This window comes from Ammodytes marinus (assembly GCF_949987685.1).
Source record: "Ammodytes marinus genome assembly, chromosome: 16".
NCBI lineage: Eukaryota > Metazoa > Chordata > Actinopteri > Uranoscopiformes > Ammodytidae > Ammodytes > Ammodytes marinus.
Genome location: NC_137220.1, coordinates 26,743,976 through 26,762,160, shown reverse-complemented (window position 1 = coordinate 26,762,160; position 18,185 = coordinate 26,743,976). Strand labels below are relative to the sequence as shown.

General features: G+C 42.1%; 2 protein-coding genes across 2 annotated transcripts; one reads left to right on the top strand and one right to left on the bottom strand.

The window, feature by feature from the left end:
* Window positions 1-1,403: 1,403 nt before the first annotated feature.
* On the bottom strand, window positions 1,404-4,036 carry LOC307262623 (uncharacterized protein). Its single transcript, XM_080043572.1, has 4 exons — window positions 3,939-4,036; window positions 3,449-3,580; window positions 3,125-3,251; window positions 1,404-2,384 (listed from the first exon to the last, which is right to left on the bottom strand). Exons 2-4 carry the CDS (start codon window positions 3,543-3,545, stop codon window positions 2,105-2,107), a joined length of 504 nt encoding a protein of 167 aa, XP_079899698.1. The 5' UTR covers window positions 3,546-3,580; window positions 3,939-4,036; the 3' UTR covers window positions 1,404-2,104.
* Window positions 4,037-8,609: 4,573 nt separating this feature from the next.
* On the top strand, window positions 8,610-17,419 carry tspan10 (tetraspanin 10; the record flags this gene model as incomplete). The annotated part of the gene is made up of 4 exons (XM_080044628.1): window positions 8,610-8,772; window positions 15,431-15,543; window positions 15,674-16,275; window positions 17,083-17,419. The coding sequence occupies 4 exons, from the start codon at window positions 8,610-8,612 to the stop codon at window positions 17,417-17,419; spliced, it is 1,215 nt and encodes a 404-aa protein (XP_079900754.1).
* Window positions 17,420-18,185: the final 766 nt, after the last annotated feature.

Below are 18,185 nucleotides of genomic sequence, written 5' to 3'. Positions count from 1 at the left end.
ATAGTTATCTGGCATTTAATTGCTAATCTCATCCAACTAGACAAGCTGATTTTGTCAGTTCTACGACAGAGCCCAAAGGCGTCTGGAGGGCCAGGTAGCTGCTGATTTGGAAAGCCTGCTCTGGCATGGTAGAGATCCCACTGCTCACTGGACTCCACCTGCCAACCAGCTCACCTCTGTAAAAGGCCCAGACTGACTGGACAGACAGAGCAGAGAGGCTGTGTTGGACTGGAGCTCAGCACAGGAAAGGGATTTGATCACTTTAAAGATTTGGTGGAATCAAACTGTAAAATATCGACAGTAGAACCCCTGGTTATGTTTAAAAGTAAAAGCACAAGCATTTCCACACGCACAAAGCGAAGAGAACATAAGGGATATGGACTATACAGCTGTGTAGCCTTAAGACACCCACTTATCAGTTAGATAAATCTGAACAAAATGCTTCAATTAGCCAGGGAGCATAAATATTGGACTCTGGAGCAATGGAAAAAGGTTGTGTGGTCTGATGAGACCAGTTTGACCCTGTTCCAGAGTGATGGGTGTATCAGGGTAAGAAGAGAGGTGGATGAAGTGATGCTCCCATCATGCCTAGTGCCTACTGTACAAGCCTGTGTGGCAGTGTACTGTAGGATCTGGGGTTGCTTCAGTTGGTCAATTATAGCTTCAGTAACCTTATGTGCTAACTAAAGCTTATAAAATTGTGCCACAGCGAATGGGTGCCGTAATCAAAGCAAATGATGGTCCATCGAAATATCTGAGTGTGTGACTTTTTTTTGGCCAAAATATTGTTTTCATGAAATGAAAACCATAACCTTTAGTCTGCTTCAAGCAGCAGAATGGTCTTATGTACAGGACTATAGGTAGACAGGCTTAGAAGTGCGTCTTCCCTGGCGGTCTAAGGTTGAGTCACTGATTCAGTTTCACTTTCGAACCTTTCCATCAGTGCTCCGACTTCTGTCACTCTTGCAATCTCCATGGGTTACGTGGAGGACAGTCCTCCTGAAGGATGACAATGTCATTAACCTTCGTATCTCTCTCATCCTTTTGCCATGTTTGTTTTTGCTGAAGATAAGAAAATACTCCTTCTTCCACCTTGTCCAAAATTTGTTTGACAAAAAATGGACCTGGCGGCATCTTTTGCGCTGGTAGAGATCCTGACTCACAAACTCACCAGGAGGCGGGAATATTTTGTGAGACTTTGTCATGAGAATGTGATTGGGCATGAGGGGTTTGAGTGTCGTTGGGTCAATTACTGTAACTTGGAGTAGGGCCTAGTAGGGTCCTACTTTTTTAATTTTATAGTTTCAGAGTGGAAAAAAGGGAAAACATGAACAAGTGAATTATTTTTGCTCTCTAGAATTCATTCATTCTTGCTTATATTAATATACAGGTTTAATGGGACACATCAGACAGGAAATACATATATAAGCATGTAGCAGTACTTTGGTTAATCAGTATCTTATATTATATACAGATATGCATTGTAAAAAAACTATATAAAATGAAAAAAGGTGGGTCACTGTCTTGCACAGCAAGTGTGTGTGTGTGTGTGTGTGTGTGTGTGTGTGTGTGTGTGTGTGTGTGTGTGTGTGTGTGTGTGTGTGTGTGTGTGTGTGTGTGTGTGTGTGTGTGTCTGTGAGAAGCAAATTGTGAACCACTTTGTCCTTACTGTAATTGAAAATGGCTACATAGGTATACTTTGTAAACCTTTCCAAATGTTAATCACACAAGAGTTGCATTTTATTCTGTTTTTGATTATTAAAAACAAAACATTTTTATATAATGCATTAACAGTATAATTCTACTGTGTTACATGACAATTCTAGACTTCCTTTTTAGCTGTTTTGTCTCTATCAAGCTATTCCTTCACTGAGAGAAGCAGTTAAACAGTTGAGATAGTTTGATAAATGCTGCCTTCTTGTGGTTGAAAGTGACTTTGCACAGAAAGGGGAAATTGAATCAATCTTCCACACCATGCTTCTCATGTATGTGACCTATTCTCACATCACACTCATCATCAATAACATTATATAAACTACTTATCCTCTTCTGAACAATATATAAACATATATATACTCTTGTTTGATACCAGATGACATCGGTCTTAAGGTCTGTGTGGCCCTCTTTTCCTCGCTCTGGCCAGTGCTGGCCCCTTGACAATGCTCTTGACTGGAGCCCTCATCTGTGCTCGCAGCGGAGACCTCAGACCGACACCTGTGGGAATCCTCTGCAATGGCCGCCTATGCAGTGGGAACCTGCCGTTCTTGAGGTCGTCCCCAAAAGTCTCCACACTGTCGAACTTAGTGGTGAGCCTCCCCAGCTCCTCCTTCAGCGTGTTAAACTGCACATAGAGGTCTCCCAGTGCATCCGACAGAGGCTGGATCCTGAGAAGATTGGAGAAATTACAAGTTAGTCATGTATGGCAGGCAGTATTCGGATGACCAGTCATAGAGCTTTTGGCATTGTCGTGTTCCGTGAGCTTGCGGTTGCAGGAACATTGTTTATGGGCAAAAAAAAAGAACCATCGTCTGCAGGAGACATCAGGACAACAGACAGAATGGTTGTCCCTCAAGAAATGATGATAATAGCGCAAAATAGCAGATTTCTGGCCCAATTTCAACAAAAGTTATAGGTGGTCCACCTGAAATGGTTATGCAGGAATGTAGATCTTAAATTTTGCTGTCGGTATCTTGATCCAGAGCTCAATCTCCAAAGGAAAAGGGTCATGGACTTAGAGTAATACCCGCCAGAAAAACATTGAACTCATCAGAACACAGAACACAAGGCTGAAACACTTCCAGTATCCATTTTGGCGCTGTCTCCCTTTAAGTGAGGTCATTTTACAAAGCAGAGTTGGACCCGTGTGTGGGACCAGATTGATCATGTAACTGGCTCTGACAGGTCAGCGGTCACGAGGCAGAGCAGCCCGAAAAGTTACGTAATTCCTAATTTTGTACAACTGCGAGGGACAAATTAAAATGTTCACTGACGTCACCGACTGTTGTTGCACATTTCACCTCTCTCTCTTACACAACATCTCCGCTTTTCTGTTTTTCTCTTGTTCTCGGCTCCTCGTCTACTGTCGTTGCAACGTTACAGGCAGTTAAAAGCCAGCGTGACCCACCTGCTGTATTCAGGTAAGACAAGGGCGTGGTCATTGATCAGCAGGTCTTTCACTTGGGTCACAATGGCAAATTTCCAGTTGTCCAGTACCTGGGTCAGATTGGAACAAGTCCTGCCGTCGATGTGTTCTGAAGAAGACAGATACGTATATTATACGTAATAAGACATATTAGGATATAATAAGATTTGTTTGTTGTTAACCTGAACACATTTCATTTTTTATTTTTTGGATTGATCATGCTTTTGAAATGGAACCTTCTTGAAAATCATTTAGGCTACAGATTGTGGAAAAAAGGCAGCAGAGTGACAGCACATCATCCCTGACCTTTAGGGTCCCAACGTGGGGTTTCCTGTTTCCATTTCTGAGCGCCACATGTTAAAATCATGTAGTGCAGGACCAGAATCCCTTTCTTCACCCTCATCTTCCTCACGCAGCAGGAACAGAGATATTCCGATGCTGTGTGGAGAAATAAACAAGTGCACAGGAAAGTGAGAAAAAAAAGCAAACTCGGACAATAAGTAAGTCAGTAAGCACACATGCTTAACACACTTTTTACTTGAAGAAAACCCTCTGAAGAAATTGGAATATTTATTTAGCTGCAAATCTGAAAATGATGGATGGATGATCAAGTGATCATAGGAAACAAAGGCTTTTCCTTCCAGAAAATACATGACAGCAAATACATGAACATATTTGAGAAAATGTATTCTTCTCTAAACCTTCCCTTATATTTAGTGTTCTGTAGGCAAAACACCGTGCAAAGAATCTAATAAAAGTTTTATAATTTTTTCAAGGTATGGGGTTTTTACTTTACCTTTCCTGTTACGTGAAAAGCCAGGGTTCTCTTCAGGACACAGCAAGCAGCAGAACACACTCTGCTGCAGTGGGATCCGTCAACAGTGGACACAATGAGAAAAACATGACCTGGGCAGCACTTTATAACTGCCTCCCCAATCTCCCAGAGCCATTCCCCCACCTGTTCCTCCTCCCACCTACTTTTGGCGGTGCAGGGCGGCGACACACTCCTGTTCCTTTAGAGCCTGCGTGCAGTCCACACACGCTGTATGCACACGCAAAGCTGCACACACACGCACACACACACACACACACACATGCTCTCCACGTCAGTCTCTCTTACATCATGTATCTACTACAATGATAAACAGCCTGAATGGGAGGTCCTGATAATCCCTTATCTGTGCTCCCTCTAGCCCCCACATGTCTTGTGTAGGGCAACTTCACTCCCAGTGGGCTCTTATCCAGAGGAGGTGTTTGATGTAGCCATGTGGCTCCAGCATTGCATTCTTACTGCCTACTGTAATACAATCTGCTCAGCATCTGGTCCTAGACAGACCCACTTTAACTGTCGCCCTTGATGATGCTGAAAATAAGAAGAATTAAATCACATTTAGTGTTTAGTGTTTGTTCTTGGGCTTAGATGATAAGTTCTTGCAAGTCAATTTTGAAACAGAGGAAAATATACAGCTCCCAAGGGATTCCCTCAACCCCAAAACCGCAGACATCCCTAAATCAAATGAGCTGCGGTCTTATTTTCTTCATTAGTCCACCCAGCGTGACATTATTACACTGGTGGTGAGTATATAACCCTTCTGCAGCAAACATCTCAATGCTTATGGAGAATGAAGTGGCATAGCTCAAATACATTTCTGCAATCTATAATTTGCAAAACGTTGGATAGGGAAATGCCGCTAGACCCCAAAAGAAGAATATATATATAGGGGAGAACGGGGTAATCTGAGCCACTTTTTACATTTGCTCCCCTCTAAGCGAGCTAAAATGATTTATCACTCAAATTTCCCATTAATTCAGGATTTTTCCTAGAAATGGGCATTAGCAGATTTTTTTCAAGACAAAGGGCAGTGTAAATATGATTGTTTTAAAAAAAGTTGTCATGTGGCTCACTTTACCCCAGCTGTGGGGTAAACTGAGACAGACCAGAAAAATCAAGGGGGTAAACTGATCCACTTACTTTTTCCACTCTGAAACACACATTGTAACAGTGATGGGGTTTGGTCAATTAAGCAAAGCAAATTTTCTAAACACTTGAAAGTAACTCTGAACAAAATCAAATACAACATATTATAATTCAAAAGGTTTTAATAAGATTCAAATGAAAGATATAACCAGTAAGATTAAAACACAGTCTGGGGGTCAGAAAACAGGACCCTTAGAGCCAGCTAGTGTCTGGGGGTCAAAGCATAGGAAAATCAGAACCAGCGAGAACAGCCTGGGACTCAGAACACAGGAGAAGACCCAACTGGATTATAACATCAGCCTGTCATACTCTACAATTAGGCCTACTCTACATTCCAGCCCTGAAGGTTACAAGGAAAGGTGAGAAGGTGCTCTTTCCGTGTGGTTGCCCCAGGTCGTCTTCCTGGTGTACTTCCTTGGCATGATGGCTTTTCTACAATGTGTATGACATTAAAATAAAACATATGTTATGTAATATTACATTAAAATATGTTTAAGACTAAACTTAACTTGTGCCTCATAGTGGGGGAAAGTGAGACAGTGTCTCACTTTCCCCCACAGCATTTGTCTCACTTTCCCCCACCACCACAATTTGAGAAAAAACTACCTCTCTTAGCATTTCAGGCTAATCTTTAGCTAATATCATCACATGTTTTTTATATGTTGGTAGTTCATCAACACGTTTGATAGAAGTTTTTCTACGTGAATACATTTGCTTTGGCACACCAGTTTATTAAGTTGACAGCAAGAACATTTACTTTTACATGCAAAATACCTATTTTGGTGAAAAAAACATGCTTACCACAGCACCATGAGGTCCTCTCTTTCAGGGCCAAGGGGATATGAGAGGGGCTTGAAAACATATACTGTATCTCACATGACCACAAATGTTTTCCGTTGCCTAAATACAGGGGGTGGCTCACATTACCCGATGCCTCAGATTCCCCCGTTCTCCCCTATATTTCATTTCATTTCACCTTTATTTATACTCGAGAGATCAATTGAGGGGTGACCCTCATTTGCAATGATGTTGAGTCATATATGATTTATACTATATATGTACACTCACCGGCCACTTTATTAGGTACACCGGTTCAATTTCTTGTTAACAAATATAACAAATCAGCTTATCACATGGCAGCAACTCAATGCATTTAGGCATGTAGACCTGGACAGGACAACTTGTTGAAGGTCAAACCAAGCAACCAACCGAATGGGGAAGAGAGGGGGTTTAAGTGACTTTGAACGTGGAATAGTTGATGGTGCCAGACGGGCTGCTCTGAGTAGGCCTATTTCAGAAACTGCTGATCTACTGGGATTTTCACGCAAAACCATCTCTAGGATTTACAGGGAACGATCCGAAAAAGAAAAAAATATCCAGTGAGCGGCAGTTGTATTGACGAAAATGCCTTGTCAGACGTCAGAGGAGGATGGGCAGACTAGTTCAAGATGATAGAACGGCAACAGTAACTCAACAAACTCGTTACAACCAAGCTATGCAGAATACCATCTCTGAACGCACAACATGTCCAATCTTGAAGCAGACGGGCAACAGCAACAGAAGACCCCACCAGGTGCCACTCCTGTCAGCTGTGTGTCTGTGTGTGTGTGTGTGTGTGTGTGTGTGTGTGTGTGTGTGTGTGTGTGTGTGTGTGTGTGTGTGTCTCCATAAGGAGATTGAGAATAGCAGTGGTGTGCATGTAGACTTCAGACTGGATGGAAACCTCTTTAATATCAGGAGATTCCAAGCTACCACCAAACTGCTTGATGAAAGGGTCCTTGAACTGCAGTATGCAGATGATTGCGCATTTATTGCTAACTCTCCAGAAGAGCTCCAGTCTGTCCTTAATGCTGCAGCCAGAGCATACAGCAGGATGGGTTTAACCATCAACACCACCAAAACAGAGGTTATTTGTCAATGGAGTGGCAGCCCCCCTTCCACTATGCCTGTCTTTACTGTTGCTGATGAACAGCTAGTGGTACAGTCATTTAAATACCTGGGGAGTATGCTCTCCGATGACTGCAGCATTGATGAAGAGGTCCAGAACCGCATCAGGCAAGCGTAGTGGTAGTACCCTTGTAGTAGGATAGGATAGGTAGAATCAGCATTGACACTACCTGGAGCTTGTTTGTACAGAGCCTGGGTCTGTTGAAGGTGGCTGTGCTGTTTGGGCTGTGGTAGCCATATGATAGGATAGGGAAAGTAAAGTAAGTAAGTGAAGAAATATGTTTTTGTTTATTTAAAATGTTTTTTTACAAAAAGGTTAAAAGTGTACGTCATCATCATCGAAATCGATGGACAACCAAGAGAGAGAGAGAGAGAGTGTGTGCGTGTGTGTGTGTGCGTGTGTGCATGTGTGTGTGTGTGTGTGTGTGTGTGTGTGTGTGTGTGTGTGCTTTTTCCATGTCATCTCTGAAATGAAATATCTTTTTGTCACAAGAGATTCCAGCGCTGATTTATTTCAGATCAGAGCTCATTATTCGGTTTGAGAGACTAATGCTGCATCCTGTGCTGATCTCAGCAGGCACACATTGATAAATGACATGAGGCAAGTCCATCACTGCTCAAAAGGAATCTGACTGGGCAACGGTCCCTGCCATCTGCACTAACTTTAAACCAGATAGAGATATACGTACTGTACTGTGTGCTGTAAGGAGGACGAAACACCGTGCCATATGAAGCACATCTTTAGTGCTGCTGACAACCCTACATGTGAGGTGGATGCCATTCACACAACATAAATAAATGCTCTTAGTGCCCACAGTATGAATAAGCAAGGAAACAGTGGGGTTGGTGAGATTTCTGAAAGACAAAACTTGTAACTGATAATCCATTATGTCAGGAAGCAGTCACAGTACATATGATATTACCTCATTGTTTACCCCATTTGCCAAGATTCAATATTGATAATTACGTGTGTGTGTGTGTGTGTGTGTGTGTGTGTGTGTGTGTGTGTGTGTGTGTGTGTGTATAGGCCTGTATTTTTTTGGTTGGGGGTGTTTTATCTTTCAATCATCCCAGACTGAAGTACATTATTCTCACAGCTTGTTTTTCCCCCCCAACACATCAGTGGGAACATGCAGTAGCAACAGAGCAAGGAAATACCTATTTGTTTTATGTGCAGTGGAACAAATATAACACCTTCAAGTGTTGGCCAGTTTACCTGAAACAATGCATCATAATTTATGAGCTGATCATATGTGTTCAATGTAAATCCTTCATTTCATAGTAAACATGTAAAATACAGCTGACAGAAAAATGCAGTGTTTTATATTTGCCTACCAAATGAAGTGAAGTAGAAGCACATAGTGGCTTTAATAAATGTAAATATATTACAGTTAAAATATGATTGTGCAGTATAGTCAATTACAGGCACACCTCCACACTCAACCTGTAACTTGAACACAACGTTACCTGGAGGGCCAGTAATGAGGGGGACAAATTGTAATTAGTTATTTTGTTAAGTCACATTGATATGGAAACAGATCCATGGCTGTAGTAATAAGCCTTCAGAATCACCATCTGGAGTCCCCCCGTCAGACGTCTCCGGCTCTGCATGCAGCAGGCAGACCGGCTTCCTTCCAGCTCCTTGCAGCTCAGTCCAGCACAGACAGAGGAAAGAATGACAGCAGTGACCCAGCAGAGCCAGAGAGTGAGATAACCAGGACATACTCTCTCTCTCTCTCTCTCTCTCTCTCTCTCTCTCTCTCTCTCTCTCTCTCTCTCTCTCTTTCTGGCTGTTGTTTTGTAACTGACTCATTTGCTTTCTCACATGCTGATGGTTATTGACTCGCAGCAACACACATCACTTCGTAATGACTTTATCAGAGCAATCTCGAGAGGTTGGTTGAATCTGAAATATAATATCAGCTCTTATACTGGGAGGACTGATGCCAAACAGAAGGTTGCACCGTGAGGATTCCAATGTTTCCTTACTGAGTCACGTGACATGTCAGAGTTTAGAAGGAGACAGAGGACCTGAGAGGATGCAGTCGGTGAAGTTGTAGCACTTCATTTTTGTCGTGATGGGTGTTTTCAGTTAGAGTAGGCTATACGTTTGGTGCTACCACCCTGATCTGATTTTGAAGACAGATGGATCTACTTTGATTTAGAAGCACTATATAAATGCAGTCCAGAAGTCCTGTCCTCATCGTGAAGTTACTCTGGACAAAACCAAAGTGGTATTAGGATGTATTGATTGCTAGATGTTGACCATTGAAGGTGTTGTTAATAGTATCATGATTTAACTATACAATATTATTAAACAGTTTGAACCTCTGCCGTCCAAAAAAAACAACTTTGGTCAACCTGCATTTACATACTTGGCGGTAGAAGGATTATTAGAAATACTGCTGTCGGTTTTTACTGCTTTATTTTTGAAAGTTCGTACCTGATTTATGTCTTTGTATCTGCCAAAGAGGCCTTGTGTAGTTGACGGTCGGTGGGCCTCGGTGTATGGAAAACCATTAGTGTTCACTGCCCTCTAATGGTCACAGTAAGGAGCAGCACCACACAAGCGTTCAATTTGTGGCTAATACACTGTCATTGAATACATTTAATTCAAATCAGCATGGAAAATGTATGTTTTATATGATAAAAAAAAACAAAGAGCTGCTTAAGTAACATATTTCTGTTATAAAGACCAGCTTACCTGTTCACACAAGGGAGGTAAGTATGGAGTCAGATCAGTCTCAATAATAATGAATGCACAGAGAAGGATTCACAAATGTACTTTGTGATTTATATATAAATGACTCACTTCTCACAAATACATTTCAATGCACACACAAATGGATGTCGTTATGTATAAATGTAAAATGAATCCATGAATTTTAAAAAGCGTCACCAACACATTTCCGATTCACACACATCTTACACTCAACAAAAATATAAACGCAACACTTTTGTTTTTGCTCCCATTTTTCATGAGATGGACTTAAAGATCTAAAATTCATTCCAGATACACAATATTACCATTTCTCTCAAACATTGTTCACAAATCTGTCTAAATGTGTGATAGTGAGCACTTCTGCTTTGCTGAGATAATCCATCCCACCTCACAGGTGTGCCACATCAAGATGCTGATCTGACAACATGATTAGTGCACATGTGTGCCTTAGACTGTCCACAATAAAAGGCCACTCTGAAATGTGCATTTTTTGCTTTATTGGGGGTCTGGGGACTCAGAACCAGTCAGTATCTGGTGTGACCACCATTTGCCTCATGCAGTGCAACACATCTTCTTCACATAGAGTTTATCAGATTGTCAATTGTGGCCTGTGGAATGTTGGTCCACTCCTCTTCAATGGCTGTGCGAAGTTGCCATGCAAGAACTGGGACATTTTCAGCTTCCAAGAATTGTGTACAGATCCTTGCAACATGGGGCCGTGCATTATCTTGCTGAAACGTGAGGTGATGTTCATGGATGTATGGCACAACAATGGGCCTCAGGATCTCATCACGGTATCTCTGTGCATTCAAAATGCCATCAATAAAATGCACATGTGTTCTTCGTCCATAACAGATGCCTGCCCATACCATAACCCCACCACCACCATGGGCCACTCGATCCACAACATTGACATCAGCAAAGCGCTCACCCACACGACGCCACACACGCTGTCTGCCATCTGCCCTGAACAATGTAAACCGAGATTCATCCGTGAAGAGAACACCTCTCCAACGTGCCAGACGCCATTGAATGTGAGCATTTGCCCACTCATGTCTGTTACGGCGACGAGCTGGAGTCAGGTCAAGACCCCGATGAGGACGACGAGCATGCAGTTGAGCATGCTCCCTGAGACGGTTTCTGACAGTTTGTGCAGAAATTGTTTGGTTATACAAACCAATTGTTTCAGCAGCTGTCTCAGTGGCTGGTCTCAGACGATCTTGGAGGTGAACCTGCTGGATGTGGAGGTCCTGGGCTGGTGTGGTTACACGTGGTCTGCGGTTGTGAGGCCGGTTGGATGTACTGCCATATTCTCTGAAACGCCTTTGGAGACGGCTTATGGTGGAGAAATGAACATTCAATGCACGAGCAACAGATCTGGTTGACATTCCTGCTGTCAGCGTGCCAATTGCACGCTCCCTCAATGCTTGTGGCATCTGTGGCATTTTGCTGTGAGACAAAACTGCACATTTCAGGGTGGCCTTTTATTGTGGACAGTCTAAGGCACACCTGTGCACTAATCATGATGTCAGATCGGCATCTTGATGTGGCACACCTGTGAGGTGGGATGGATTATCTCAGCAAAGCAGAAGTGCTCACTATCACACATTTAGACAGATTTGTGAACAATGTTTGAGAGAAATGGTACAATTGTGTATCTGGAATGAATTTTAGATCTTTAAGTCCATCTCATGAAAAATGGGAGCAAAAACAAAAGTGTTGCGTTTATATTTTTGCTGAGTGTATATTTCTACGTTCAAAGAAATGTAATATAAATCCATAAATATTTGAATTTAAAAAAATATTTGCAATCTTCATCAAAAATGTATTTGGATTAACAAATGTAGGGGAGAACGGGGGAATCTGAGGCATTGGGTAATGTGAGCCACCCCCTGTATCTAGGCAACGGAAAACATTTTTGGTCATGTGAGATATATGTTTTCAAGCCCCTCTCATTTCCCCATGGCCCTGAAAGAGAGGACCTCATGGTGCTGTGGTAAGCATGTTTTTTTCACCAAAATAGGTATTTTGCATGTAAAAGTAAATTTTCTTGCTGTCAACTTAATCAACTGTTGTGCCAAAGCAAATGTATTCACGTAGAAAAACTTCTATCATACGTGTTGATGAACTACCAACATATGAAACCATGAGATGCTGATAACTGAAGATTAGCCTGAAATGCTAAGAGAGGTAGTTTTTTCTCAAATTGTGGTGGTGGGGGAAAGTGAGCCAAATGCTGTGGGGGAAAGTGAGCCACTGTCTCACTTTCCCCCACCATGAGGCACACATTAAGTTTAGTCTTAAACATATTTTAATGTACTATTACATAACATATGTTTTATTTTAATGTCATACACATTGTAGAAAAGCCATCATGCCAAGGAAATACACCAGGAAGACGACCTGTGGCGACCACACGGAAAGAGCACCTTCTCATCTTTCCCTGTAACCTTCAGGGCTGGAATGTAGAGTAGGCCTAGTTGTAGAGTATGACAGGCTGATGTTATAATCCAGTTGGGTCTTCTCCTGTGTTCTGAGTCCCAGGCTGTTCTCGCTGGTTCTGATTTTCCTATGCTTTGACCCCCAGACACTAGCTGGCTCTAAGGGTCCTGTGTTCTGACCCCCAGACTGTGTTCTAATCTAACTGGTTCTATCTTTCATTTGAATCTTATTAAAACCTTTTGAATTCTAATATGTTGTATTTGATTTTGTTCAGTTACTTTCAAGTGTTTAGCAAATTTGCTTTGCTTAATTGACCAAACCCCATCATTATTTTACTAGTCCGACATTAGTTCTGGAATGTGTGGCTAGCTTTCAGGATTCTTACTGTTACAATATGTGTTATGGTAGTTTCAGAGTGGAAAAAGTAAGTGGATCAGTTTACCCCACAGCTGGGGTAATGTGAGCCACATGACAACTTTTTTTAAAACAATCATATTTTCACTGCCCTTTGTCTTAAAAAAAAGTCTGCTAATGCCCATTTCTAGGAAACATCCTGAATTAATGTGTAAATTTTAGTGATAGATCATTTTAGCTCCCTTAGAGGGGAGCCAATGTAAAAAGTGGCTCAGATTACCCCGTTCTCCCCTATAAACAAACTGTTCAACTTTAATTTACAAAACGCATTCTTTTTCAACAGGGAACTATCTGCAGCCAATCAGATGTCTCCCTCGTTTTCAGCCAAACACATGAGCGCAGCTCCAGGAGGGTAAGGTTATGCCCGTTGACAGAAACGACTGAATGAACTGAACATCAATTTTTTTTATTTTCAAACTGCAGTGGATGTGTTGCCACAGTGGACCGCGTTTTTTGGTGAATCACAAATGAGTCAACAATAATTCCAGCATTTGCAGTGTCCATTTCTAAACAGTTTAGTAACTTCGGCCAGAAGGCTGGTGGGGCTGCTCCCTCTGTCCCTCCACTTCAGACTTCTCGGACCGCTGTTGTGCCAAATGCCGCTCATTTGAGTTGCTTACCAGTTATGCTGTACGTTACATGTAACTGTCTTATTTGCTTTTAACAGTTGTATGTAAATGTATTAACATACATTGTTTAAGAAAATTGCATTTTTTTTTAAATTAATATATTTATGGATTTATATAACATTTATTTAAAATAAGAAACACTTGTGTGTGGATCGGAAATGTGTTTGTGAAACTTTTTTTAATTATTTTACTTTTATACATAACGATATCCATTTGTGTGTGCATTCAAATGTATTTGTGAGACCTTTTCTGTGCATTCATTATTATTGAGACTGGTCTGACTCCATTGAGTATGATACATTTCCAGTGAATTAAACATAAATAATAAAAAGAACCAAAGAAGTGATCAGCAGTTAAAGAACTGATCAAGATGTTGCTCTGAGTTGTGGCATCACTTAGCTAAACAGTGGAAGAGGAAAAACAGAACAGTAGGAAAATGGGGAGACTGTTCCGTGATGATTCCTTATTTTTGCCAAAACACAGTGATAGCCAAGCCAGAGACCTTTAATATCCAACATTAACAAGTCTGGATCACCTTTTCTCACTCCCATGACAACAAATGTGTGTTTATGATTAAAGCTGCAGCTGTGAGCTAAATGGATGAAGCAGATTTGCTCACTTTGCTAAGCAGTGTTAAATCACTTTAGGGTCAATGTGCATGCACCTCCCTCATTATTACATATTTATGTTTTATATGGCTTAGGCATAATTAGGCTTGCCTTAGTGGGGGTCATTGTTGTGTGTGTGATTTTTATGTATGTGTATATTTTGTGTATGTTTTGTGTACAGGGACCACAATGGAAATAAGCCTTCGGGCTTTTTTGTGTCTATCCCTCCCTGGCTATTTTATGTATTTTAATGTGTGACAGAGTGCTGTTCATGTTTTTTATATCAAAATGGTCAAATAAAATCATTCATTCATTCATTCATAAAATCATTCATTCATATGCATTATCATACCATGTTGCTGTTTTGAATTATTTCCCCTGGGTGTATGCAGCAGAAAACAGCCCAGGCCTACTGAACTTTGTTGAGATGGGCTGGTGGAAACTTTTAACACTTCTACATTTTCTTAAATTCCATCGGGCAAAATAAATTCCAGTCCATAATACCAGGGCCAAGCTGATATGTCCTTCTGAGCCAAACAGCCGTGACTCTTTGAGCAGTGAAACTGAGAAGAAATTGACTTAAGTAGCTCACATGGCAACAATTAGGAAGATCATTTTCTGACCATTTCATCACATGAAGGCAGTGTCCGTCTAGGCTACAGTTATACAGATCTACTAAAAAGCTCCAGGTGCATTACCATCACTCAATTCAATTCAACTCAGTTTATTTAAGAAGGGGACTGTGCAAATTAATGAAACACATGATCATACATGGGTTAAAAATGCCAGAAATAGCCAAACGGCTATTTTTCATCTGTAGTCCCTCAGGGGACTACAGGGACATCAATGTTAAAAGAAAATGCAATTAAACAAGATGGAGTAGGATAGAAGGATAGCAATCAGATTTGTGATACGGCTTACATATATGGCTAAATATTAACAAAAGTGTATGGTATTGCATCAGGGTTCATTTGGATACATTGCATGATTTAGGCATGTGTCCTCCTCAGGATTAACTGTAACTTTTAAACTTTAATCCCTTGACCTTATATAGCTCCAACATTAGGATCAAAAATTCAATGTGTTCAATACTTTCGTTTATGACGAAACACTTGCAAAACTCGTGACTTTCCCCCAAAAATGAAGTTCTTCCTTACTTGATTATCAATGATGTGTGTTTTTCTATGTTGGTGTATGTTTCATTATGTTCCACTTACAGTGATTACACACGTAGCTTATTCTCTATAGCCTTTGAAAGTGCAAAGAAAATGATTACCTAACGCCTTGAAATCTTAGTGGTTTATGTGAGAAACCCCTCACGTCAGAAGTCTCCTGTTCTAGTCAGAGTCCCACTGTGTGAGCTGCTCATACAGGCTCTGATAACCATAATCCCCTCTCTGTGACTCTCACATGATGAAAAAATCCCACCGCTCGCAGCAACCAGAGGCTAAACTCTACACAGTTACTCACATGCTCCTCTGTTCATGCAGTAGCAAATGCTCCCCCATGTGCTCCACTTTAGCTTGTGTCTTTTCTGACCTGCTAAAGAGGCACAGGGAGAAATGGTCAACATGAGGAGATATTTCCCCATAAAAGGGATCCCTTTGCCGTGGTCGAGGAGGGACACAACGCAGAATGAGTCCAGTCCGCTCCTACCAAAGGTAAGAGGTTGCTTTGGAACGTTTGAACTTTGTTATGTTAACTTTGTTTTTTTAATATTGCCTACATCTAAAATGTCTAAGGTGGAAATAAGTTCTACAAAACATTAGTAATTAGTTGCACTCCGTGTGTCTAAAGGCAGGCTCTGCAAACGAGGATGGAGAGGAGCTCGGCAATGTCATCACTGAATTCCGACCAACCGATCCAAACAATGGACAGGACGGCAAAGGATCTGTATCCGCAAGCTTCCGACCCCGCTACGGTTATTCATTGATGGACTCATTCCTCAAATACTTGCTGTTCCTATGCAATCTGCTGTTCACAGTGCTGGGCCTGGTGGTTCTCGGCCTGGGGATATGGGGCCTCATCAGCAAGGAGTCCTTTGCTCAGGAGAAGATCGGCAGTATCGGCACCGACCCCATGCTGATGCTCGTGACTGTGGGCCTTGTGCTGACTATGCTGTGCCTCTCGGGCTGTGTGGGCTCCTTGAGGGAGAACTGCTCTTTGCTCAAGCTGTTCTCTGCCGCCGTGCTCGTGCTGATAACAGCCCAGGTGCTGGCTGCCATCATGGCCTACAGTCTACAAGATCAGATTGGAGGCTACATGCGCTCAGGGATGCTAGCTGCCATGGTGCACTACCAGGATGATCTGGATCTGAGGTTCATCACCGACGAGATTCAGACCAATCTGCAGTGCTGCGGGGCAGATAACTACCGTGACTGGGAGGTCAACATGTAAGTAGAGGGTGAATAAATGCAAATAAAAATTAGGGCTGTCAAGCGATTAAAAAAATGTATCTAATTAATTACAGGCTCTGTGATTAATTAATCTAAATTAATCGCATACTTATATGACACTTGTATACCTTTTTATAAACAATAGGCCTATAGGCTACCGTTCGTCTCTCTCTCTCTCTCTCTCCGTCTCTCGTAACTTCTGTCTCCTCCCCTCAGCCAGGCTTCTACATTGAATACATTTAGGAACTACTAGCGCCGAGAAAAAAAACACAAAAAAACAAGCAGGCTAAATGACGCGCGCGCGCACACACACACACACACACACACAAAGGAGGAAAAAAGACAGGCATATGCTGTCCATTTAGACGATCGCAACTAGCAAACAAAAGTGAGACACGGAAGAAGATTGAGAGATACTGTCTTGAACCTACATTGTTAATTAGGCACCCACTAAATCAATAATGCACAGACACTGCGGAGAATAACACAAGACGTATTCCTACCGTCATGCTTATTTGCCCGGAGCAGCCCATAACACATCCATAGAGCCCTCGGCCCCTTCCCCCTTTCTTTACTCTTTAATCCCGTGCGGGTCGTGTCCGCAAGATACAGGTGCAGCTTCGCTATCGTCTCACCTCTTTTGCACCGGGTCAAAGGGCAATATAGAAGTGCGATTAATCGCGTTAATTTTTCTGTGATTAATTAATCGAAATGAACGTGTTAATTTGACAGCCCTAATAAAAATAAATATGGAATGCCTTGAAAAAGACAAAAATCTGAATTTTTCTTTCTTCCTTTCGTCAGATATTACAACTGTTCAGCTCCAGGAGTGCTGGCCTGTGGCGTCCCTGCAACATGCTGCGTGGACCCTTTGGAGAACGGCACAGTGTGGAACTCTCAGTGTGGTGTAGGAGCCCAGTTGCTGGATGAGTTCACTGCTCAGAGTGTGATCTTCCTGGGCGGATGTATCGGGGGAATCTCCCGCTGGATCGAGCTGCACGAGGGCCTGATAGGGACAGTTACAATCGTCGTACTGGGGGTCCAGATTCTGGCTGTGTTCATCACTACACGACTGATAGAAAGAATCCAGTGGCATAGAGTTTACATGAAACCTGGGGTGATGCCTATATTGTACAATTAAATGTAATGGGTGCTAACTGCTTTTGGATATCCACCATGTTTGAGTTAAACATAGGTAAACTGTATCCCCTGAACCACAAGAAAAAATCCACTCAGCTCGATTGAAAAGACTCATGACTGCACCCGTTTTGTCAGTAGAAATGAAAAATAACTACCAGTTTGTATGGGCATATTCCAAAATAAATTAGGAAGGAGACATACCAAAGTGCATCATAAGCACAGCCATTCCAAACTAAAGCAAGTAAACTCAGTAGGTAACACCACGGATTTTGGTAAGGGAAATCAAGATTAGTTTCCAGGTCACGGCTGGGCCAGTCCAGTGGGGTTTGTAATGCCTCGTTTCCACCGAGTAGAGCGGGTCGGATCGGAGCGGTTCGGTCCGGGTAGTTTGGCTTTTCATTTGTAAAAAGTTGGGTAGGGTACGGTTTAAGCGCACCTAACCGCTCTGAGCCGCTCCAGATCTCAGTACTCCTCCGTAGGGGTACTAGCCGCCTGAAAGCGGACCGAAAATGCGGAGCTACACGCTGCCGTCATTTGATTGGTTAGTCGAAAGAATCATTTCCGCCATGTGTATTCATCTCGGCAAGAGTGAAGAGAGTCTGTGTTTTGGTGAAAATGTGAGCACAGCACTGTTAATTGTTTGGTGTTTTTCCTCGTCATTAATAATCAGTTGGTTTAGTTACGTGTCCCACTGCTACGTAGCTGCCGCAGCCAGCACTGTTTGCTCACTGAGTTGCACCGAGCCGTCTCTGTGTGTTTACGCCATA

Excerpts from the sequence above, each read along its gene's own strand:
- LOC307262623 (XM_080043572.1), bottom strand. The coding sequence starts at position 3,545 with ATGAGGGTGAAGAAAGGGATTCTGGTCCTGCACTACATGATTTTAACA. Across the intron at positions 3,252-3,448 it reads CCCACGTTGGGACCCTAAAG|AACACATCGACGGCAGGACT; the intron begins GTCAGGGATGAT and ends TGTCTTCTTCAG. Across the intron at positions 2,385-3,124 it reads GTCTTACCTGAATACAGCAG|GATCCAGCCTCTGTCGGATG; the intron begins GTGGGTCACGCT and ends CAATCTTCTCAG.